Source organism: Canis aureus, chromosome X, assembly GCF_053574225.1.
Source record: "Canis aureus isolate CA01 chromosome X, VMU_Caureus_v.1.0, whole genome shotgun sequence".
Lineage (NCBI taxonomy): Eukaryota > Metazoa > Chordata > Mammalia > Carnivora > Canidae > Canis > Canis aureus.
This window is the reverse complement of record NC_135649.1, coordinates 69,737,621-69,762,255: the sequence shown is the minus strand read 5'-3', so window position 1 is coordinate 69,762,255 and position 24,635 is coordinate 69,737,621. Positions and strand designations below refer to the sequence as shown.

The window sequence follows — 24,635 nt, the reverse complement described above, 5'->3', positions numbered from 1 at the left end:
TTTCCAGCTTTGAAATTCTCTGACTGCATATCATGTCTGAGAAGCTTTCTGAAGTACTCTTAGCATGGAATGACTTGTCATTGCTTAGTTTCCCAACAGCCTATGCAATACAACAGATCCCCTGGTTCTGTACTGTCCTATATTGCCCTCTAGTTGTTTTTACGTGAACTTTTTTTTCTCAACTATAATTAGTTTAAAATATATTTAGTTTAAAAAGCTTATTTTCCAAGTTAAGCAGTGTGTATTCTGCTCAATTTAAACCCCCGAGGACAATTTGGGGGCGTGTCTGGAAGTAATCCATATATATTTATATTGATCCATTCAAAGCAATGACACCCCTTTTGTCAAAGTCCTGAAATTCTATTTTTACATCAGTACTGTCCAGTAGAAATATAATATGAACTCAATATGTAATTTTAAGTTTTCTAGTGGGCATGGTAAAGTGAAAAGCCACAACTGAAATTAATTTGAGTATCTTTAACCCAACATATACAAAATATTAACATTTTAACATGTCAGTCTACAAATTGAGATAATTGATGCTCTTTTTTCCGTGATGTGTTCGAAATTGGATATTTTACATTTCCAGCATATCTCACCTCAAAACAGCCACATTCAAGGTCTCAATAGTCCCATATGGCTAGAGCTATCCTACTGAACAGCGCAGCCCTACACGTTTGGGCTGAGTCCCAACCGAACAATTATTTTTCCATGTTTAGGACACTGAGCACTAGATAAGACCCAGGCACTAGGTTAGCCGCAGGGGTGTAAGAATTAATTAGACTCATTCTGGTAAGGGAGATAGCTTGGGAAATCACTAGCTGTAACACACTGTCGTAGGTGTTCTGACAGAGATCTACAGAAAGTAAAAAGTTTCAGTGGCTTGGCGGGGTAAGGGGGCTCAAGGAAGGTCTCACAAAATAAGTAACTTTTGAGAGGAAGCTGGCTATGGAGTGACTAGAATTGCAGGTTACCAGGGGGTGTGCGTGTGTGTGGGAGGGATGACGTGAAGAGGACGGGCGAGGATTGGCTGGGAGAAGCCTGGGGCTCTCGCGGCTGCTGGATGGACGGAAGCCGGAGGGGGGCGCCACTGGCATTTGCACGCGCAGACGACCGAAGCCGGGGAGCGGCGTTGCTGCCGGATCTCTGGCTGCCCCGGCCCCTCAACCAGGGGAGCGCCTCGAGAGGTAAGGCGCGCTCCTGGCCGGCTCCCGCAGCTCGCTCTGAATTCCGCCTGGTCACGCCAGGGCTAAGCTCAGAGCCCACGGAACTTCCCAGCCTGGCGTCAGCGACCCGCAAAACAGCAGCCGGTGCTGTGCTTGTTAGTTTGCTTGCTTTTAGCAGATGCTTACTACTTGTGATAGGCAGCCGCATGCAAAAATGAATCTATGGAAACAGTTGCCAGGGTCGGCGATCGACGGCTTCCGGAAGTTCTTTGACCCTTTGGTAACAATAGAGCGACTGGACCAATACGGCCCTCCTTCCGGTTTCGTTTGCGCTCACCGAGTTCTTTTTTCCCAAGTTTGCCTTTGACCCCGGAAGTGAGGTCTTCCGCGTTCCTCCCTCTCCCAAGATGGCAACAGCCGAAGACGAGATACTGCTACCGCGGCTCCCCGAGCTGTTCGAAACCAGCAAGCAGCTTCTAGACGAAGTGGAAGTAGCGACTGAACCCACCGGTTCCCGCATAATCCAGGATAAGGTGTCCAAGGGACTAGACCTCCTTAAGAAGGCTGCCGAAATGTTATCGCAGCTCGACTTGTTCAGGTATGGGGGACAGGGTAATAACGTCTGAGGACGGAGGTAATAATGGTTACCAAGGGTGGAACCATTGAGCCTGGGTGGAGGAGATCCTTTAAAAGGCCTAGGAACCGTTTATTCCTACCTCCCACTGCGATCTTATGTAGATCGTTTATTCTCCACCTGACTTGGAGATAGTTGATATCCCACGACTCTGCTCCCTAAGTTGGCTGTTTGCATAAGCATTGGGTGTGAGTGGTCAGCTACTTTAATTCCTCCTGCCTTCTCCCGCCACACACCCACCGCAGCCCTCTCCTCCCCCTGGAAGCAAGGGCTACAGTGTGAATGCCCGTCCAGGCTTCACAGCCTCCTCTTTGCTCTTTCCAGCCGAAATGAAGATTTGGAAGAGATTGCTTCCACTGACCTGAAGTACCTGATGGTGCCAGCATTTCAAGGAGCGCTCACCATGAAACAAGTCAACCCCAGCAAGCGTCTAGATCATTTGGAGTGGGCTCGAGAACACTTTTTAAACTACCTAACTCAGTGCCAGTACTATCATGTGGCAGAGTTTGAGCTGCCCAAAACCAAGAACAACTCAACTGATAATAACACTGCTAGTTCCTCCATGGCCTATCCCAGCCTCGTTGCTATGGCATCTCAAAGACAGGCTAAAATAGAGAGGTGGGTCAATAGCTGTACCTTGAGGACTGCCCAGTGGCAGTGCTTTGGGGGTGGTGCATGTTTTTTGGGGGTGGTGAGGGCAACAGTGGTATCTGTCACTCTTGGTTCATATTGAGCATTAGGCCCTGGTGAGAGTCAACCCTCCTGAGTATTTCAAGACACCTCTGCTTTTGATAAGATGGTCATACCTAACCATCAAGCCCCTGCTACCTTGTGGTTCCCGGCAGTAGAATCTAGTTTAGCATAGCATCTCCCAGTCTTTTCCCACATCACAGCATAACATTATTCATATGTACAATGGGGTAGATCTCTCTGAAGGGCACAGCGTCTTGTAGCAATAATCCACTGATGATCCACTGAGTGAGAAGTTCTCAAAGAGTAATGGATCAGGTGTGTAACATCCTCAGCTGATCTTAATCCTAGCACAGCTTTGTTGTGTAACCTTGAACAAGTTGTTTACTCGCAGTTTTAAAAAACATTTAATGAGTGCTCAGTGTCTAGGAGCTACTCCAGGCACTGGAGCTAGAAACTGAGTATGGGTGTTTGTATGAGTATGGGTAGTCTCCACCTATACTCTGGTGAGGAAAAGCAAAGTAGCCATAAAAAATGATATGATAGAGAAATGCACAGGTACTGTGAGAGCAGACAGGAGGGGCACCTAATCAAAGAGAGAGTAGGAGAGAGGAGAAGGCTTCCTGGAAGAGGTAACTCCTGTGATGAATTGTTTAAGGATGAATAGGAATGTTATCTAGAGGACAAGGAGAGAAGTGCATTAGCCAGCAGAGGTAATAGCGTTAATAAAGCTACAGAGATATTAAAGATATTAAGATTACAGTGCTAGGGCGGGGTGTGTGGATAGGGAACAACTGTAAGCAATTAGATAATGCTAGAACATGTAGGCAGGTGGAGAAATGGAAGGAACGATGCTGAAGAACGTTGTGGGGTCCAGACCAAAGAGAGCTTGGGGTGTGAGGAAGGTAAAGGAACAGCCCTGCTGCTAAGAACTTGGGGAGGGATTTGAATCCCAGTTCCACCATTTAATCAATCTCACTTTGAGTAAGTTGCTTAATCTCTTGGTGCCTTAATTTCCCCAGCTGTAAAATTGGATAATAATGGATCTTTCTTCATAAACTGGTTTTGAAGATTAAAGGATTAATACATTAAAAGCACTTAGCACAGTGGCGGATGCAGTAAGTACTCAAAGTTAGCTATTGTTATATCTTTGTAGCTGAGAACAGATTGTGGTGTCAGAGACCTGGGTTTGAGCCCCAGCTTCACTTACAAGCCGTTATAATTTGGGTGACGTATTTAACCTTTCTGAGCCTCAGGATTCCTCATGTGTGAAATTATGTGCAAGTAATAAGGGTACCTGTCTTGTAGGATTAAGAAAAATAAGATAGACCACACAAAAACAGCATAGTATCTGGCACGTAGTTAATATTCTGTAGATGTTACTTACTAGTAGGCCATCCTAAAGAACCTAAATTTTGGTTGGTGACTGGGATCCACTAGAGATTTTTGGGGTTTTTAAAAGAGTAGCATGGTCATGTTTGCATTTTTTAAAAATTTTTATTTATTTATTCATGAGCGATAGAGAGAATGAGGCAGAGGGAGAAGCAGGCTCCATGCAGGGAGCCCGACGTGGGACTCGATCCTGGGTCTCCAGGATCACACCCCTAACTGCAGGCGGCGCTAAACCGCTGCACCACCGGGACTGCCCTGCATTTTTATTTTTATTTTAAGATTTTACTTATCTGAAAGAGAGCGCACATGAGCAGGGGGTAGGGGCAGAGGGAGAAGCAGACTCCCCACTGAGCAGGGAACCCAATGTGGGGCTCCATCCCAGGACCCTGAGATCATGACCTGAGCCGAAGGCAGACACTTAACTGACTGAGCCACCCAGGCTCCCCTCATATTTGCATTTTAACTAGCACACACCGGCAGCAGTTAGGAAGCAGTGTAGCAGAGTTAGGTCACAAGTGATGAGGCATCACTACAGCAATGGCAAAAGAGATAAGAGGGATGTATTTATTTACAAGGGTCGACCCTTCAGAAAACCTGCTGATCAGTTGGTTCTGGAAGGTGGGGTATGGAAGCAACAAGGGATGTTTGTCATAGGTGGATGGCTTGCAGAACTCCTTAAGATGGGGAATAGAGGAGGAAGAACACATCAGGGGATAGGAGAATGTATGAATTCAGTATTGAGCCGTGTTGCATTTAAGGTGTTCTAGGAGTCATCCAGGTAGAGGTATCCGGTAGTGTGTAGCTCACAGGAGAGGTCTGGGCTAAAGAGCTGAAAATTGATTCCTTCATTTGGCAAATATGTATTGGCCTTTTCTTTTGTGCCAGAAACTATTCTAAGTAATGGAGAACCAGATGATATCCATGCCCTCGTGAAGCTTTTATTTTGGTGGAGGAGACAGACAATAAGCTAGTAAATCATGTAATTTTGGATGATATGGTCTATAAAGAATAAGAAAGTATGGTTCAGGGTTAGTTTGTGACAGTGAATAATTTTTGAGGGAGTAGGATAGACTGCTAGGAACTGGAATTCAGCATCCTGTCTTTTGTCAGAAGATAAGGGCAACCCATTGGCATATAACAGAAAGTTTCGAACAGTAAGTTTGGTATCCAAATAATTATAGTACATCCAAAAAAGGCCTGTAAATGCCATAGAGATATACAGGGTGGTAGAGAAGAAAGACCAGGAAGTAAGCACATCTGGTTGGAGGGATGAGGATGAGGTTTCAGTATGTAATAACATTTGAGATGAGCCTTGAATTGTGCTTGAAAACAGAAATTACAGATTTTCCTGAATATAAAAGTAATAATACTCATTGTGGAAAGTTGGAAAAATAATATTTTTAAAATTAAAAAGGGCTTAATCCTAGCACTCAGAGATCTTTGTTAACTTCCTGATGTATTTCCTTCCAGATATTTTAGTTAATAAATTTGGAGTAATACTGTATATATAGTTTTTTTTTTTAATCCTTTTCAAACCTAACATTGTATTGTGAGCATTTCCTCATGCCTTTTGAAACCATGGTATTTAATGGTTCCATCCCATAGTTGTACCATAGTTATTTAATCTTTTAACATCAAATACTTAGACTATATACAGGTTCGGGGTTTTTTTGTTTTTGCTCTTCTAAGTAGTAGTATGAACAGACATCTTTAACTGCATCTGTCACTGTTTTCTTAGGCTAGATCCCCAGAAGGACCAGTAATTAGATCAAAGCATTTGAATATTTTAAGACTGTTGATATAACAATAACAAAGTCTTAGAATATGTCCCTTTGCACTGGTCTTAGATGTTAACACTTAGAAAATCCAATTGGGAAAACCAAATAAGGTATGTCATTGTTTTTATTTGCATTTCTTTGGCTAGGAAGCTTTGTCTTTGAACATTTTTTTAAATGTCTGCCGGACAAAATAATAGTTAATCCAGGTGAAGTGCCAGCAGCCTACGCTGAGGTATGACAGTGGAGATCCAGAGAAACAGGACCTAAGATTCATCTTGTAGCTAGAATTGGCAGGCCTTGCTGGTGGACTGGATAAAGGGAACACATAAAGGGAACACTATTATATTATATTATAATGGATCCCACATTTAAATCACTAGCTCAGACCTTTCCTGACCTTCAGACTGCTACTTCCAACACCCTACATGGATGTTTCACAGACATCTCAAACTTAACATGACCTAAATTGAACCCTTAGTTATTTAACCCCTGATGTGCCCCCACACCGTGGTCTTCACCATCTTAGTGAGTAGCACTACAATTTGCCTAGGTGTTTAAGCCAGAAGCTAGGAGTTAGCCTCAGTTCTTCCCTTCTGATTCTCCACATCCAGTCCACCAGCAAGGCCTGCCAATTCTAGCTACAAGATGAATCTTAGGTCCTGTTTCTCTGGATCTCCACTGTCATACCTCAGCGTAGGCTGCTGGCACTTCAGCTGGAATAGCTAAAACACTAACTGCAAGGACCTGCGCAATCTGGCACCTGCTTCTCTTCAGTCTTCCCTCGTTCACTAGACTCCAACCATAATCGCCCTCTTTTAGTTCTTTGCACAGACCCGGCTCCTCCCCTCTATAGTCTTTGTACATGTTCTCTTTGCACGAAATGCTCTTCATTTTTCTGTCTTCCTGGGCTTTGTCTTTGAACTCTAGTAGAATGTATACTCCTTGAGGGCTGGAGCTGTTTCTTTGTTTACCGTGGTATGCCTAGCACAGGGCCTAGCATATAGGAGATGCTTAAGAAACATGTATTGTTGACAAGCAGGAGGAACAACATGAGCAAAAGCCCACAGCAGGGTAGTTTGAGGTGTATATAGGGAACACAGAATAGTTCAGCAGAAGCTAAGACTACTGTGGTCGGAGGTCTGTGGAAAGAAGCGATGTATATAGAATACTGAAAGGGAAGGGAGAGGCAGAAAGACAAATTAACATGTTACAATAGTACTTCAGCTGGAAAGAGGAGAGGAAAATGAAGTGACAGCTGTCAAAAGTATTATTTTGCAAGAAGCGTTTATATGATTAGAAAATACATTGTTGAGATCCTTGTTTATTTTCTATAAGTCCTCCCCACTGTACATACTGATAACATCCTACATAAAACATACCTAAATGGTATAACATATCCTCTCTCAAAACTCCTTTCTTCACATACCCTCTCTCTACTCTGATTCTCATTTATGAGAGTGTGAGTCTGGTTGATAAACTGCACCTCCATTCTTGTGACAGAAATAAAGAAGTAGAAGTTGGGTAAGTAATGAGTCTAGTGTTTGACCTAACTGAACTTCGATTCTGAAGTGACAACTGGGTAGCCATGTCCATAGGCAGGTGGAAATGTGACTAAAACTTAGGAGGCTGGTGACTAGTGTGAAAAAATTTAGGAGCTTTGGTGGATATGGATAGTTTACCAGGGAAAAACAGAAGAAAAGCCTAGCATAAAATCTTGGGGCAAGTTAAGGGAGAAGAAAGAGGAATCAGAGGTAAAATACCCAGCAAGGTATAGATAGAAGTGCTTATAGAAGCCTGGGGAAGAGAGAGAGCAAATGTTATGTACTCTGAAACTTCTCCCTGTCAAGCCCCCTCCCAGATACTGTAGCACTTCGTTTCTGTTACTTATCACAGTGTAACTATCATTCTCTAGATTTGAAACTCCTAAAGGTCAGAGACTTCCACTCACTGCATCTTTAGTATCCTAATTGTATCATTGTATCCTTGGGGCCCAACCCAATAAGTAGGTACTTGAAATATCTTGGGAGAGCGGATAGAGTGGTCATCAGAAAAATGGAAGCAGTATGGTGTTACACATAAAGCCTGAACTTTGGAGTCAGATGGACCTGGAGTGGCCAATCCAATTTCCTCCACTTAATAGATTGTCCCCTAACGGCATCTGTATTCTCTCGGCATCTGTATTCTCTCGCTGCTAATGAAGTACTTTCGTGTGTATTGTTGCATTTGATCCTCTTAACCCCAGGAAGCAGATCTTGTTACCTCCATTTTAGAGCTAAGGAAATGGGATAAGAGAATTTACTTGTCCATAGATAACACACCTCCTAAGTGTCCAGGCTAGGATTTAAACTCAGGTCTTCAAGTTCCCAGTTCGCTCCACTATAGCACAGAAAAGAGAAGAGTGGTCATTTGAAAGGAGAGAACATAGATTGAGGGAAGATGTTCTCTAGGAGAGGGAAGGGCACCAGTAGAGTGAAAAAAAAATTGCTGATGACAGGATGATTGTTAGACTGAGGCCTGGGAAAATCTGGGTAGGGAACAGGATTGATAGCAAAAGTGGAATGGTAAAGACATCACCCTGGTAAAAACAACGTTAGCTCCTTAAAGGTGAGGAAAGATGAAAGTACAGAGATTTTAAGGTCAAGAGGGAAATTGAATTCTACATTGGCTGGCTATCTGGTGACTGATGGTGGCATGGAGTCCACAAATGATGAACAAGAGGGTAGCTGAGCAAGGATGACCACTCAGGCAGAGTTCGATCATCTGAATTTGTTGTTGATTCATGTGACACAAATCTATAATTTGTTAGCTCTCTACAGCAGCCTGAGAACAGCAAAAGGGAATGGGGAGAGTTGTCCAGAGTCAGAAGGGTGACAGGCATTCTAAGGCGGTAGGCAGTGTTTCCATGTAATGGCTCACCATGGGAAATCTAGAACCGTGATAAAAGGTCTAGGACAGTGGTTTTCAATCTGTTTCTTGGAGCTCTAAGAATCCACCACACAGTGCCTGGGCATGAGTAGAGGGTATGTTAGGAACCGTCCTCTGATTAACTAAAGTGGATTTTTATCTGCTACTTACTGGATTTCCAAATAAGCTCTCCTAAGAAGAAAGGGTTCTTTTGCTAGGACGAAAAGGTTTAAAAAACACTGCCCTAAAAAAAAGCAGGAGTGGAGGAGCTAAAGTTTCAAAGATGACAGGAGAGAAGTCACAGAAGGAAGGAAATGAAGAAGCCTTTGAGTGCAGTTAGACCGTGAGCTTGCAGAGAATGGGAAAGGAAGCACACGAACCTTATTCAGAGGATCAGTAGACTGACCCAGAATTTACTCTGGATTATATACATTCTAAGGCTCTGGTAGGTTTTTTCCTGTTGTAGGTACATCCAAGAAAGAGGGTGGGGGTAGGAGTGGGACCAGAATTAAACGTTCTCAAGTAATATCTGTAATAGCATTCATGAACTAGTAGTTTACCTTTGTGGTATTTTGCTCAGAGGCTACTGATGATGATGCTGTGTGACAGTTATTTGAAACATTATATAAATTACTCCACTTGTTGGGTAAAAGGAGCAAAAGAACCTAAAAAGTCTACATAATAAAAGAATGTCTCCAGAGCAGTGGTTCTTGACTTTACATGGGTCATGGACCTTGTTGATAATCTGATGAAAACTACAGACCTCTTCCAGGCCAAAAAAAAAAAAAAAAGTAAAATTCTGCATAAAATTCCGGGGAATTCATGACCCATCTCCCCCTAAACTGTATCCATGCACCTCAGGTTAAGAACTCTAGATTTGGGTGAACACCTGCAGAGGAGCATCTGATTCTGGAGATCTAGAGTGGGGTTCCAGTCATAGATATATCAAAAGACTTTTCTTGGAAATCATGGAACTTTTCCTTGACTTCTCTCGCCTTTGCCCTCTCCCTCTCCCCCTCAAGCCCTTACACCCAGTAAATCTTTTATATTTTAAATACATGCAGATCTCCCCACCTCCATATTTCAAGTCACTGTCTCATCTAGTTTGTAGCACTATATCAGTTGATTTCCGTGCTTCCATCCTTGCCTCTCCCCTCCTCCTCCCATAGTCTGCATTCCACACAACAGCCAGAGTGGCCCATATAAAAAAAGTTTTCATGTCACTCTATTCATGTCATGTATTCTATTCAAAAGCATCCAGTGGCTTTCCTGTCTCAAAATATCATGGCATTTGATATTTGGGGTCTTACTGCCTACAGGGTTCTACAAGTTGTAGCCCTGGCTCTCTCACTTCATTTCACTATCATTCTTCTTCACTCTATGCCAGCCACACTGGCCTACTTTCTATTTCTCAAACACTTCAAACCAAGCTTTCTTCCACTCCAGGATCATCATATTTGTTACCTCATAGAACCTCTTGCAAATATTAGCATGGCTTGTTTCCTTATTGAAGTCTTTGCTCCAATGTCACCTCCTCCTGATCACCTTGTATATAATAGCACTTCTACTTTTGTACCATCATTCTGTCCACTTTACTTTGCTTTTTGCTTCTTCATGGCACTTACCACCACCCAACTCATCATCTCTGTTCTTTTGTCTGCTTCCACTAGAACGAGAGCTTCAGGAGAGCAAGGACTTTCTTGTATCCACTGCTGTGTGTCCAGCACTGAGAATAGTGCCTGCCACACAATAGGTACTCAGTAAATACTTGGCAAATGAATGATAGATGACGTATTAGAATACATCCTGAAAAAGGCAGGCAGGATGGCTTTGAGTCTTCAAGGGGCAGCTCAGTCAGTAGAGCCTCTGTCTCTTGATCGCAGGGTTATGCGTTTAAGTCCCATATTGGGTGTAAAGTTTACTTTTAAAATGTGATTGTATAGACAAAAAGCACTGAGTATAGCACCTTGTACTTGAGAAAAATAAAAGAGAGTGTTTCCTTGGTTCAAACAATATGATGCCCTTAGTAGAAGGATGACCCAGAAGAGCTAAGATTATTTTGCCCTGAAGAAGAAATGACCAATTTTTTTAGGCTATTTCCCAAGGAATTCCTGTGTCAGTGGCAGGTAAACAACCCCTAAGAATATGTGACTCTTTGAAGTGGCAGGTCCCAAATGGACATTGTGTGATACTAAGTATCCAACTTAGTAAGGATTAATGTAATAAAATTACTGAGGGACTTCCATCTCTAAAGATGAGGAGAGAGGGGTTGCTCAGATCAGGTTACTTCTGTATTTTTCTGGCTTTAGAATTTATTTCTCAGCCCCTACTGATCCCTACCTTGTCTTGGCAATCTTGAGGACTTGCAGCCTTGGTGGTGAATTCTGGGTGAATTTTGCCAAAGTGGACACCGGCTTACTTACTGCCTGGTCACTTGCAAAGGTAAACTCTTAATGTGGCCTTCTTTGAAGGAATACCTCTTTATTTTTAAGTTCATGGGTAATGCTTTTCTGTGGAACAGATACAAGCAGAAGAAGGAGGTGGAGCATAGGTTGTCTGCACTGAAATCTGCTGTGGAAAGTGGTCAAGCAGATGATGAGCGTGTTCGTGAATATTACCTTCTTCACCTTCGAAGGTGGATTGGTATCAGCTTAGAAGAGATTGAGAGCATTGACCAGGAGATAAAGATCCTGAGAGAAAAAGACTCCTCAAAAGAGGTAAGCCTGGTCACTGCTTAAATAGCTCAAAGAGCTACTATCAGAGATTTGAATGTCCTACAGGAGAGTAATCAAAATAAAATCCTTTTAAGTCTCCATAAAATCATTGTTCTTGTTAAGATTAGTGGAGGAAGGCTGAAGGTTCATCAGGGTAGCCTTCTCTCTAGCTTACAGTAGTGCTCCCCAGTGCTTTCTCACCTGTAACACACTTCTAGCCATGTATAATTTCGTGACATGCCACAGGGAAGGAGACTTCTTAGAAGTAAAAATTGGTTTTGGCTGGGGGTGCCTGGGTGGCTCAGTCGGTTAAGAGCCTGCCTTCGGCTCAGGTCATGATCCCAGGGTCCTGGGACCAAGCCTTGTGGCAGACTCCCTGTTCAGTGGGGTGCCTGCTTCTACCTCTGCCTCTCCCCACAGGCTCGTGGTCTCTCTCACTCTCCCTGTCAAATAAATCAAACCTTTAAAAAATTGGTTTTGGCTGTGGGAAGTAATAATTGTTGAAGGAATGCACAGGAACGTGAGCCTTTAAAATTTGTCCTTGACTTTGATAAAGGAGAAGAGGAATGGGATAGGAATGGAGAAGAAGAGTGACACTGGAGGAGAGTGAGAAAACAGTAGAAAGAAGATAAAAGGAAAGATTGAGTATTTAGGTTGGGAGAGGAATCAGAATTTAATCTTACACAATGATGCACTCTCACATTCTTAGATCCTCCAAGTATGAGATACAGAAGTACTTTCCCATGCACAAAATGTTAGATATACTGATAGATAAAATCTGGTGAGACGCAGCTTTGGTTGTCTTTGAAAATCATCATCCTGTTTTGGAGCTGCTGCTTCAGAAGTTTAGGCTCTGCTGCCACTTATTTTTTGGTGCAAGATTCAAACATGGATTGAGTTGAATTTATCAGCTCACCACAGGCATTTATTTAAGACCTCAGAGAAGCTTTTCTGCTCCTTTTTCTTTTCATTTTACTTATTTATTTGAGAGCGCACATGCAAACACGAGCAGGGAGAGGGGCAGAGGAGAAGTAGACTCCCCGCAGAACAGGGAACCCAATTCAGGGCTCGATCCTGGGACCTCAGGCTCATGACCTGAGCCAAAAGCAGATGCTTCACTGACTGAGCCACCCAGGTACCCCAGACAAACCTCTTCCTAATTTGATCCATACTAATTAAGCCCAGGAACTCAGGCCTTTTGGTAATATCAACTTTGTTCCTCATGTTAATGAGGATCAAAGAACAAACAATTCTAAGGCCATAAGGCCCCTAGAGCATATCTGGATGAATGGCTTTCAGGCGTTTTGAGGCTGGACTCTTCTGGGTCTTCTCCTGTCCTGTTTGTTGTTGTTGTTGTTGTTGTTGTTGTTTAATGCTCTCTTATTTGGTTTTGGGATTGGCTCTGGAAAGTGATGAACCTAGAACCAAGTAAGCACCTTTACTTTGACCATACTTTGTTTCTGTATGCCCCTGGATAGCCAAGGTTCCTTCACGCATTTCCGTATGCCGTGATATGAACACTACTTACCCCATTCTTTCCCTCTTGCATTTAGGAATACCCTCTTCTAAAAACCTAGGGGTTCATGACAATCAATTGCATAGTTACATCAGAAGGGGTTTTAGAAGGGTCTTAATAATTCAGCTTTAGCACTGAAGGCCTGGCGGTTCAGGAAAGGGACTTCAAATTCAGCTCAAGGGATTTAGCTGGACCGTGGAAAAAGCCTTTGGAATCTCCTTCTTTGGAGAGAAATGTTTTAAAACCGAGCGATCATTTTACCTTTCATGAGATGATTTCTGGGAGAGCTTTCTCCTCCCTTTTCAGCAGTATACTCAGACCTCCTTAGGATAGATGAGCAGCCTCCACCAATAGTATTCAATTGCTGTCTCTGAGAGAATGATAAATAAGGAGTGGGCAAAGTTTGTATCCAGGGCTTGTCAAGCACCTGAAGACTTAAGAGCCTGCAGAGTGGGGTAGTCAAAATGGCAAATGCACTTCTGATAACTTAATTTCCTTTCCAGGAATCAACTTCTTACTCCTCTCATCAGGACCGGCCTCCAATGAAACCCTTCGTTCTCACTCGGAATGTGGCCCAAGCCAAGTAGGTAGTACTAAAAAGTGGGTTGCCTTTGTAGGTCCCCTGCTTTTATGGCTCAGTTACAGTGCATGAGTAACAGACAGAATGGGCATTGTAAAAAGGCCATACCCTCACCTGTGGTGGTTTTTCTTTCATCAAAAGGGTATTTTTTCTAATACTTTATACATTTGTCTTTTTTTTTATATGTCTTCATCAGACATTTCCCTCACAAACTCAAGCCGAAAAATAGGCTCAAAAGAAAACCAACAAAAATAAATCATAAAGAGGAAGGAAATCTAATGGAGAATTACATACATCAGTTGTTTCTCATTATTGCCTTCAGCTACAATTCTCAAAAGGACAGATTTGCCTGTTTAGGATTTAATTCTGAGCTCTTGAGATGCTTTTCTGTTGGGTGGCAGGAAAGGCTCCTTCCTCTGTACCTTTTAGACCCACCAACTATAAATACCCCTTCCACATTGTCATCACTGCTTTGTGTGGGACATTGGCCTCTGGGATTGCTTTCTGGGCAATGATCCTGAGCTATTTATTTTCTCATGAAAGCTCTTGACTTTAATGTACCTTCCTGGATGCCTCTTTTTACATATCCTCACAGGAGTTTACAAAACTCAGAAGATAGCTGGACAAGGGAACAAGGATGAAACAGACACAGGTTTTGTCACTAAATAAAAGAGACTAAAAAAAATTTTTAAAAATAAAGAAAAGAGGCTTTTTAATAGTGCTATTAATGTTTAGTTTTCTAAATGTAATGTGATTCTTGCAGAGTATTTGGAGCAGGTTATCCAAGTCTGGCATCTATGACGGTGAATGACTGGTACGATCAGCATCAGAAATATGGAGTATTACCAGATCAGGGCGTAGCCAAGACAACACCAGGTATGAAGGGGTAGAAGGAAAGTAATTATACTATTGGTTCCTTACTCCCTAGAAATTAAATTCAGACCAAGTATTCTTGCCCCTTAGGAGCAGAAATCTGGACAAAGATTCTAGGCAGTGTTTTTTTTTTTTTCATTTATTTTTAAGATAAATAGCAGATGATTCTGGGAGGATGGGGATGCAGCAGCTTCATGATTTTGGAATCCTTTCAGATGTCGTGGCATTAAAAACAGACTCAGCAGCTAGATAGCAAAAGCAAAAATCCATGGACAGCAGTTCCACTTCTGGTAATGGCAGAGTAGGTTGTATCAGGCCAGTCCCTCCTACTGATAACAATTACAAACTGAAGATAATAAAACAGCTATCCAAAGGAACTAGAGAGGAACACCTGGGTCGCTTAGTGGTTGAGCATCTGCCTTTGGCTCAGGGCATGATCCCAGTTCGGGGATTGAGTCCCACCCTCATCAGGCTCCCTGTAAGGAACCTGTTTCTCCCTCTGTCTATGTCTCTGCCTCTCTCTGTGTCACTCATGAATGAATGAATGAACAAACGAACTAGAGAATGACCAAGAGCAGACACAGACTGGAGGGTAGTCAACACTTAGAAGAAGGGAATGGTTGGAATTTCTCAAGGGCACGGACTTTGATTTAACTGTATTCCTGGTGCCCAACTTGGTAATTAGATCATGGTACATACTTGGAGGCATCTTTGGAAGGGAAAGGTGGAGAGGGTGGCCATTATAAAGATGGAAGCAATATGGTATGTTAAAAAAAAGCATGGACAGACCTGAGGTAACCAATTAATAGGTAAGACATCATATAGTCCCCCCTGAGCCTCTGTTTCCTTATCTTGTGTATTATTTCATTTGATCCTCTTAACAACCCTATGAAGCAAACATTCTTATCCTCATATTAGGATGAGGAAATGGTGTCTGAGAACTGACTTACACAAAGTCTACATAGCTAGAAAGTGGCCATGCTAGGAGTTGAATTAAGGTCTTAAAATTCCCAATTCCAGAGCTATTTCCACTGTAGCACAGAGAGGAGTGGTCATTTGAAAGGGCTTCCTATTTCTTACAGCTTCTCCCCCATTGGCAGTCTGCAATTGTGGTGATGTGGGGGTAGGTGACACTTGGATAGAAATGTACACTGTTACTGATTGAGAAATGAGTTCGGGGTGACTTTGGCAACTGAAAAATGAGACGGTGTCCCATAAAAGAAAAAACCACAGAGGAGGAGCCTTCATTCTCTATATACACCTTTCCTAAATCTCAGGCTGACACCTAAGCTATGTATGCCTGAGATAGACTCGAAGTGTCCTAGATAGGGCTAAAATAGCCGAATGGAGGATTCAGCTGCTGCCCAATGCAGAGGAAAGAGAATTTGGAATTTTGGTTCTAGACAAATGAATTACCTGCTAAAATGAAAACTCAGGGATGCCTGGGTGGCTCAGTGGTTGAGCATCTGACTTTGGCTCAGGCCCTGATCCCAAGGTGTTGGGATCAAGTCCAGCATTGGGCTCCCTATAGGGATTCTGCTTCTCCCTCTGCCTATGTCTCTGCCTCTCTCTGTGTTTCTCATGAATAAACAAACAAACCTTAAAAAAATAAACATCAGTACTCTATAGAGGAATGAAACAATTCAGAATGTCTGCAACATAACATGCACAAAGTCTAGGATTTCATCCTAACTACTCTATATATGGGGGAAAGAAAAATAGGAAAATGTGACTTATACTCAAGAGGAAAAGCAGTCAATGGAGACCAGTCCCAGATGACACATATGTTGAAATTCACAAAGAAGGACTTTAAAGCAACTTATTTGCATGCTCAAGAGCAGAGGGGAAAATATGCTTGATATGAATGAAAAAATAAGAAATCTCAGCAGGTAATGTCTAATATAATTTTACATTTATAAACATACCTGCTACCCAGAGGCAAGTATTATTTTAGTCCATAGGAACTATTGACCCTTTCTGAGATTACAACATACACATTCTTAAATCATTGTGGGTAGACTTTCAAGTACCTTGTTTCTGGACATGTAACATGTTTATAAACCTCTTAATTTTTAGCAACAGTTAGACAATACCTCCTATTAAAAACACTTCACAAGTTCTATGTAGTAGTGTCAGCCATTGCTGGCATTCTGTCACTAGAGAATACAGCAATATCTGGTATGTTGCAGGCTTTCAAGATAGTCTGAACTTGAAAAAGTTGGCCCATTAGTTGTATCTGTTGGATGTAAATTTGCCTCCTCATTCACTTTGAGTCAAGAATTAAAACTGTGAACCTCACTTTCTCTTATTGGTGGGTAATAACTAAAAATAAAGATTCTATTTTCATGCACAAAAGAAGAAAAAAGGGAAAAAATAGCAAAGTAGGAACTATACACAAAAAATTCTGTAACTGAAAAATACAATATCTCAAGTTTGGAAACCATTGGATGAGGTTAACTGCAAATTGGCAGTGACAGAAGAAGTTATCATTTAACTCGAAGATAGATGAGTACAAATTAGCCTGAGAAACAAAAACAATTGGAAAAAAAGTAAACAGAGCCTCTGTGACCTGTGGAACAAGGTAAAAAGGTCTATCGTATGTATGTACAATTAAAATACTAGTAGAAAAGGGGAGAGAGAAGGGGCCAGAAAAAAAAAATTGAAGAAACTATGGCTGAAATGTTCCCTAAATCAGTGAAACACAAATATACAGCTTCAGAAATCTAATCAAGCCCCAAGCAAGTTAAATAGAAAGAAAACCACATATAGGCACATCATAGACTGTTGAAAACCAAAGGAAAAGAGAAAATCTTAAAAGCATCTAGGAATAAAGTACACATTACATTTAGAAAAACAATGGTATGAGTTGTTCTGACTTACCATTAGAAACAGTGGGAGCCAGAGACAGTGGAATGAACACCTAAATAAGTGTTGGGGGTGGGGAAGACCTGTCACCCCAGAATTTTATACCCAGTGGAAATACCCATAAAAACAAAGTCATAATGAGGACATTTTAGATAAAGCGGAAAGAAGTCTTCACCCTGAAACTGGCATTATGAGAATTCTGAAGGAAGTTCTTTAGGCCGAAGGGAACAATGCCAGATGGAAACCTGGATAATCCAGAAATGAGGAGCAGCAGAAATGGTGATTACATGGGTAAATACAAAAGACTATCTCCCTCCCACCTTTTCAAAACTACATAAGGCTTCTTAAGGTAAAAATTATAATATCGTCCAGTGGAGATTATAACATATGTAGATGTAATACATGATAGCTATAGCAAAAAAGACAGACTAGATGGAACCATTTTTGTGAGATTATTTTGTTTTATATAAAGTAGTGCATAATATCTATTGCTTTGTAACAAATTACTCCAAAATTTAGCAACTTAAAATAATAAATATTTATTGTCTCACATATTTTCTGAGAGCAAGGAATCCAGGATCAACTTAACTGGGTGATTCTGAGTAGGGGCAGCAGTCTTCTGAAAGCTGGAGGATCTGCTTCCAGCTCATTGGCTCATTCATGTGGCTATTGACAGGAGGCCTCTCCTTGTGGGTCTCTTCATGGGACTGCACACAGCTAGGAGCTTCCTTTCACCCAAGTGAATGATTGGAGTGAGAATGATCAGCATAGAAGCCTTGGTTATCTTTTAGAACCTAACATTGGAAATGACATACCATGACTTCTGCCATATTCTGTTGGTCATGTGGTGTGGGAGGGGACTCTGTAAAAGCATGAATACCAGGAGGCTGAGATAGTTGGGGTCCATCTTTGAGGCTGCCTCCCACATGGTTCAAAATTAATTCTAAGTAGACTGGAAAGTTAGGAGGGAATATTGTATTACCTAGAGCAACCACTTAAAAAATAATGCATCAAGGGGCACCTGGGTGGCTCGGTTGAGCATCCAACTCTTGATTTCAGCTCAGGTCATGATTTCCAGGTCATTAGATCAAGGCCTGCATTGGGCTCACACTCATCATGAAGTCTGCTTGGGATGTGCTCTCGCTCTCTTGCTCTCTCTCTCTCTCTCTCTCCCTCCCTCCCTCCCCCCCCCTTCCCCACTCTCCCCTCTCTCCTTTTCCTCCCTCCCCCCAACTCACTCTCCCTCTCCAAATAAAATTATATAAATAAATAAAATCTTTTAAAAATGTATCAAGAGAATGAGAAGACAAGCCACAGGCTAGCAGAAAATATTTGCAAAGAACACATCTGATAAATGACTCTTACCCAAAACATACAGAGAATTCTTAAAACTCAACTTAAGGAAACAAGTACCCCTCAATTGAAAGATAGGCAGAAGACCTGAATGGACACCTCACCAAAGAAGATATATAGAGGGCAAATAAGCATATGGAAAAGAAGCCCAACATCATATGTCATATAAGAACAGCCGGAATCCAACACCGACAATACCAGATGCTGGCACATATATGGAGCAGCAGGGACTCACACTCCCTGCTGATCGGGATGCCAGGTGGTACAGCCACTCTGGAAGACAGTTTCTTACAAAGCTAAACATACTCTTACCATAAGATCCATCAGTCCTGCTCCTTGACATTTACCCAAATAAGCTGAGAACTGAGTGTACAAAAACCTGCACACAAGTGGTTATGGTAGCTTTATTCATAATTGCCAAAACTTGGAAGCAACCAAGATGTATGTCCTCAGTAGGTTGAATGGATAAACCATGGTACATCCAGACCATAGTATAGTATTCATTGCTTTTATTTTTTTTTTGAAAATATTTTTTTTAATTTTTATTTATTTGTGATAGTCACAGAGAGAGAGAGAGAATGAGGCAGAGACACAGGCAGAGGGAGAAGCAGGCTCCATGCACCGGGAGCCCGACGTGGGACTCGATCCTGGGTCTCCAGGATCGCGCCCTGGGCCAAAGGCAGGCGCCAAACCGCTGTGCCACCCAGGGATTCCCTTCATTGCTTTTATTAAAAAGGGGGGGCTGTCAAGCCACAAAAAGACACAGGAAAGCCTTAAATACATATTACTAAGTGAAAGAACCTGGTCCGGGAAGGGTACATGCTCCATGATTACAACTATAGGACTTTCTGGAAACCACAAAACTGGAGAGACCATAAACAGATCAGTGATTGCCAGAGGTTGGAGAAGGGGCAAATAGGTGGAGAATGGAGGATTTTTAGGGCAATGAAACTCTTCTGTATGAGAGCATAATAGTGGATACATGTCATTATGTACATTTTTCCAAACCCATAGAATGTACAATACCAAGAACCCTGTTGTAAACTGGACTTTGGACAATACTGATGTGTCAGTTTGTTGATTGTAAGAAATGTACTACTCTGGTACAAGATGTTGATAGTGGGGGAAGCTGTGCATCTGTGGGGGCAGGGAGTGTATGGCAGCACTGCGTAATTTCCATTCAGTTTTACTGTGAACCTAAAACCATTTGAAAAAATAGTCTATTTTTAAAACTAATGCAAAGAGACAAAGCTTTATAGTCAATAGTGAAAATAAGAAGAAAGCAACCAGGAATGATGAGGCAAAAAATAAATAAATAAAACAGATAAAGTGAACAGAAAACCAATAGCAAAATGGTAGATCCCATTCCAATCATAACGGTAATTATCCTAAATGTAAGAGGAATAAACCTTCAAATTAGAAATCAGAGATTGATTTCAGACTCAGCTGTATGCTGTCTACAAGAGATGCATTTTAAATATAAAAGCACAGAATTGGTTGAAAGTAAAAAGATGAAAAAGGATATACCATGCTGACAGTAAGCATAAGAAAGCTGTAGTAGCTATAGTAACATCAGATAAAGTAGACTTCAAGACAGAAGGTGTTACTGGATATAAATAAGGGCATTTCATACCAACAAAAGGAGCAGTTTATCTGGAAGACTTAGCAGTGATAAACATGTCTGTATCTAATAACAAGCTTTAAGTTACATGAATTAAAAACTGACAGACTTAAATGAAGAAACAGACAAATCTACAAGCACAGTTGGAAAGTTTGATACTTCTCTTTCACTAAGAAAGCATTACTAGACAGAAAATCAGTAAGGGTATGGATTATCTGGACAATACTAGCTAGCAGCCACCTTAACCTCTTTTACACTTATAGAACAGTATATCCAACAACCGGAAATTATACCTTTTTTCAAATGCACATGGCACATTCACCAAGAGAGATGATATTCTGAGCCATCAAATAAGTCTCAATAAGTTTGCAAGATTGAAATCATGCTAAATATGTTTTCTGGCCACAGTGGAATTAAATTAGCAATCAACAACATACCTAGGAAGTCTTCAAATATTTTTATTTTTATTTTTATTTTTTTTAATTTTTATTTATTTATGATAGTCACAGAAAGAGAGAGAGAGCGAGAGAGAGAGGCAGAGACATAGGCAGAGGGAGAAGCAGGCTCCATGCACCGGGAGCCCGACGTGGGATTCGATCCCGGGTCTCCAGGATCGCGCCCTGGGCCAAAGGCAGGCGCCAAACCGCTGCGCCACCCAGGGATCCCCTTCAAATATTTTTAAATTAAACAACATGCTTATAAGTAACTCATGGGTCAAAAAGAGAAAATATTTTTAACTGAATGACAAAATATATTAAAATTTGTGGCATACAACTAAAGCCGTGCTGACAGGGAAATGTATAATTTCCAATACTTACATGTATAATATTCAATACTTCTATTAGGAAGAAGAGAAAGGTAAAATTAATTACCTAAGATTCTATTTTAAGAAGTTGGGGGAAACAAAATAAACCCAAAGTAAACTGAATAAAGGAAGCAATAAAGATGTAGAGAATCCTGGGATGGTGGTGGTGGTGATGCACAAAAGTTGCACATATGTGTACCCTCCTGACCTGGTAGTTTCATTCCTAGGTTTATACCTAAGAGTAATGAGACCATTTGTCCACAGAAGGCTTATACAAGAATGTCCAAAGCAGCATTATCTGTAATAACCCAAGCTGGACGCTACTCAGATGCCTATATAGGATAGAATAGATAAAGTAGTTTTGGTGTGTTCACAGAATAAAATACTATTTAGCAGTAAGGTTGAACTACCTCTAGTTCTTGAGCTATCAGTGGCAAAGATAGAATTTTGCAAACCTAATTATGAGTGAGAAAAGCCAGATATAACAGAACATGCACTATACGATTCCATTCATAGGAAGTGCCCAAACAGGTGAAACTTGTATATGCTGGTATAGTGGGACGCCTGGGTGGCTCAGCGGTTGAGCATCTGCCTTTGGCTCAGGGCGTGATCCCTGAGTCTGAGGATCGAGTCCTACATCAGGCTCCCTGCATGGGGCCTGCTTCCCCCTCTGCCTCTCACTCTGTGTCTTTCATGAATAAATAAATAATTTTTTTAAAAAAAGGCCAGTATAGTGTTCACCTTTAGTGGGGGATCATGAATGAAATTGGACTTGAAGGGGACTTCTGTGGAATTAGTGTTTTGCATCTGATTTGAGTGCTGATTACATGGATGTGTTCAGATGTGGAAATTCATTGAGCTGTGCCACGTTTATGTATACGTTTACATGTATGTTTCAGTAATAACACAAAAGAAAAAAATCTGGGCAACATTTTTCAACAAACTAGGTGACCGCATATCCCCCTGAACTTCAAAATAAAAACAAATAAGAGCAAGTAACTCATAACCACAAGATCAACAAGTGATTGGCATCTGTGTAGGAGAAAGCAGAAAGTGTTGACAGACCATCTGAGAGAACTGACAAACAGCAGAATTCCAAAACAGCAAACAGGTATTCCCTTAAAAGTGTGGCAGTACCAATTTAAGGACAGCAGTTAAAATGGGAGGGGTTTTGCCCTCCAACAAAAACTGAGTTCAGGGAACCCTGTGGTCAGAGTCTGAAAGAGATGGAGAAGTCTAATCTTTAAAGAACTCTTAAAAAGGACCCACCAGATCTTGCTTCCAGGACAGGGTCCCACACTGAGGAGAATATGCTGAGAATGGAATTGAAATTGAGTAGAACAGGGACCATAAAGAAGAAGGAAAGAGAAGATTCAAATAAAAGTGGGAGAGAGGACCAGAGCCAAGAACTCCAATGAAGCAAGTCATAGTATTTCTTTAACAGATATAAAAGCAGCAGAAAGGGGAGCCTCTTTGAAGTTTGAAGAGCCACCCTGAACCATACTTTCTAAAAGTTCAGGAAAACCTACTGTGCGTAAGAATGAACAACAGATGGCAGTGATGGTTGCACATCTCTGAATATACTAAACCACTGAACTGTACACTTTAAATGGGTGGATTTTATGGTATGTGAAATATATCTCAAGCTGTGAAAAAATTTAATGTAAAATTATCAAGGTTACATCCCACACAAAATTATTATAAAGGGGGGAAAGGGGAGAATCAAAAACTTTCCAGAAAGTTACACTCAAAAACCAATAAATCTAAAATATATATACTGTTTTAAAAAATTTGATGAAGTTAAAAAAAATAAAAATAAAAAAATTTTGATGAAGTTAATATGTTCATTGCTAAAAAATATATAGTTCAAAATTAGTTGGAAGGCATTAAGAAAACTGTTTAAGACATGGACAAACAATATAAAGCAGGATTCATAAAACAGAAATGTGACAACTTGTGAGAAATGAGAATTATTTCAGAAGTAAAAACTAAACCAGAAGAAAACAAGAATTGAACAAAACAAAAAGCCTTGCTAAGGTAAAAAAGGAAACTTTTATTGTTTCTTTTTTAAATTTTTAAAAAGATTTTGTTTATTTATTCATGAGAGACACAGAGAGGGAGGCAAAGACATAGGCTGAGGGAGAAGCAGGCTCCCTGTAGGGAGCCCAATGCAGTACTCGATCCTCGGACCCTGGTATCACACTTTAAAAAAATTTTTTTAAAGGAAACTTTTAAATAAAAAACACAACTCGAGAAAAAGTGTCAAGTACTAAAAGATAGCTAAGAATATCTGATTTACAGATAACAGGATTATCTGCAGAAGAAAACCAAAGCAAGGAAAAAGAATAAATGCTAAAAGCTAGTGTTAAGGAAACTTTCCTGGAATTAAAAAAGAAATTTACTTTGATAAAGCACACCGTGTACCTGAGACCAACCACAAGACACATTGTAATAAAATTACTAGACTTTAAAGAAGAGGGAAAAATACTTTGACATTTCGGCAAAAACAGTAGATGATTTATAAAGGAAAGAAAATTCTACATCACCCTCCAACTTTTGTAACATTAATGCTTTGTGCCAGAATAAAATGGAGAGTAACATATTTAAGATACTCAGGGGGAGGAATGTGAGCCAAGAATATTATATCCGGTAAAACGAGCTGTTAAGTATAAAGGGTACAGACATTTATCAACATACAGGAGCTCAGGAAATATTGTTCCCACGATCCCCTCCTAAGGAATTTGCTAGAGAATGAGCTTCAGACAACCAAAATGATGAGAAGGACATCAACTGGTGGCGAGCACTATAGTCACTTGTAGAACTAAAACTAAGTGGGATAAAAAGGGAGAGAGCAGAGTATGTAATGTTTATATGCCTTGGTGCTCAGATACTGGAGATACAGTACAACTATTTTTGAAAATGGCAAATTGGGGAAAGCGTATGTAAGGAAAAAAACCTGATCTCAGTCATTATATTGGTGGAATTGTTAGTGTTATTCCAAGGCTGTGTGTAATGTGAGATAATATACGTAATTATTCTAATCCTATCCTCTGTCTTTGAGAAGTAAGACTTTTAGTGTGGAAAAATACAGATGTAATTTCAAAAACGTTTAAGTTAGAAATAAACCTGTAGTGCTGAATAGGAACTCATGAGAAATTTTATTTATTCATTCATTCATTCATTCATTTATTTATTTTGAGAAATTTTATTGAAAAGTAAACGCACACACAGCTTGTGGTCTTGAAAGACCATTCCCATTAAAAGAAACCAGGATGCCTTAAAGAAATAGCTAATTCCAAGTCTGGGGCAGGAAATGGACAAGATGAACTAGGAACATCTTGTTACGGAGACAGGGAAGACGTTTTCAAAGCTAACTAGGGTCATATCAATAGGACTCAGAAGCTAATTTGAAAATGTCTCCACTGGCCAGAGACATTGTGGCTTTAAAAAGGGTAATAGGCAATAGCAATGAGCACAGCCAGAGGCTACATCTGGGTTTCTAATATCATTCCCCCCCCAAAAAAAAAGAAAAAGAAAAGGCCACTTAGGGAAATGGCTGCTTTTAGGCTGGGGCAGAGAGTATACAAGATGAGCCTAAAGCATCTTTTGTACTAGAAATAAAGAAGCACTCAATAAATAAATAATCTTATAAAGGATGCCTGGGTGGCTCAGTGGTTGAGCGTCTGCCTTCTGCTCAGGGAGTAATCCCGGGACCCTGGGATCAAGTCCCTCATCGAGCTCCCC

The 24,635-nt window shown here is 40.9% G+C and overlaps 1 protein-coding gene across 2 annotated transcripts in view; it reads left to right on the top strand.

The window, feature by feature from the left end:
- Window positions 1-24,635, top strand: part of IGBP1 (immunoglobulin binding protein 1) — a 60,889-nt gene that overhangs the window by 32,578 nt on the left and 3,676 nt on the right. The window contains exons 2-6 of one of the 2 annotated variants that reach the window (XM_077889366.1): window positions 1,523-1,764; window positions 2,125-2,418; window positions 11,086-11,281; window positions 13,298-13,377; window positions 14,138-14,250. In XM_077889366.1, the coding sequence (XP_077745492.1) occupies window positions 1,523-1,764; window positions 2,125-2,418; window positions 11,086-11,281; window positions 13,298-13,377; window positions 14,138-14,250 (925 nt within the window). The remainder of the gene's footprint in view (window positions 1-1,522; window positions 1,765-2,124; window positions 2,419-11,085; window positions 11,282-13,297; window positions 13,378-14,137; window positions 14,251-24,635) is intronic. The other variant, XM_077889367.1, reaches the window with a different exon arrangement.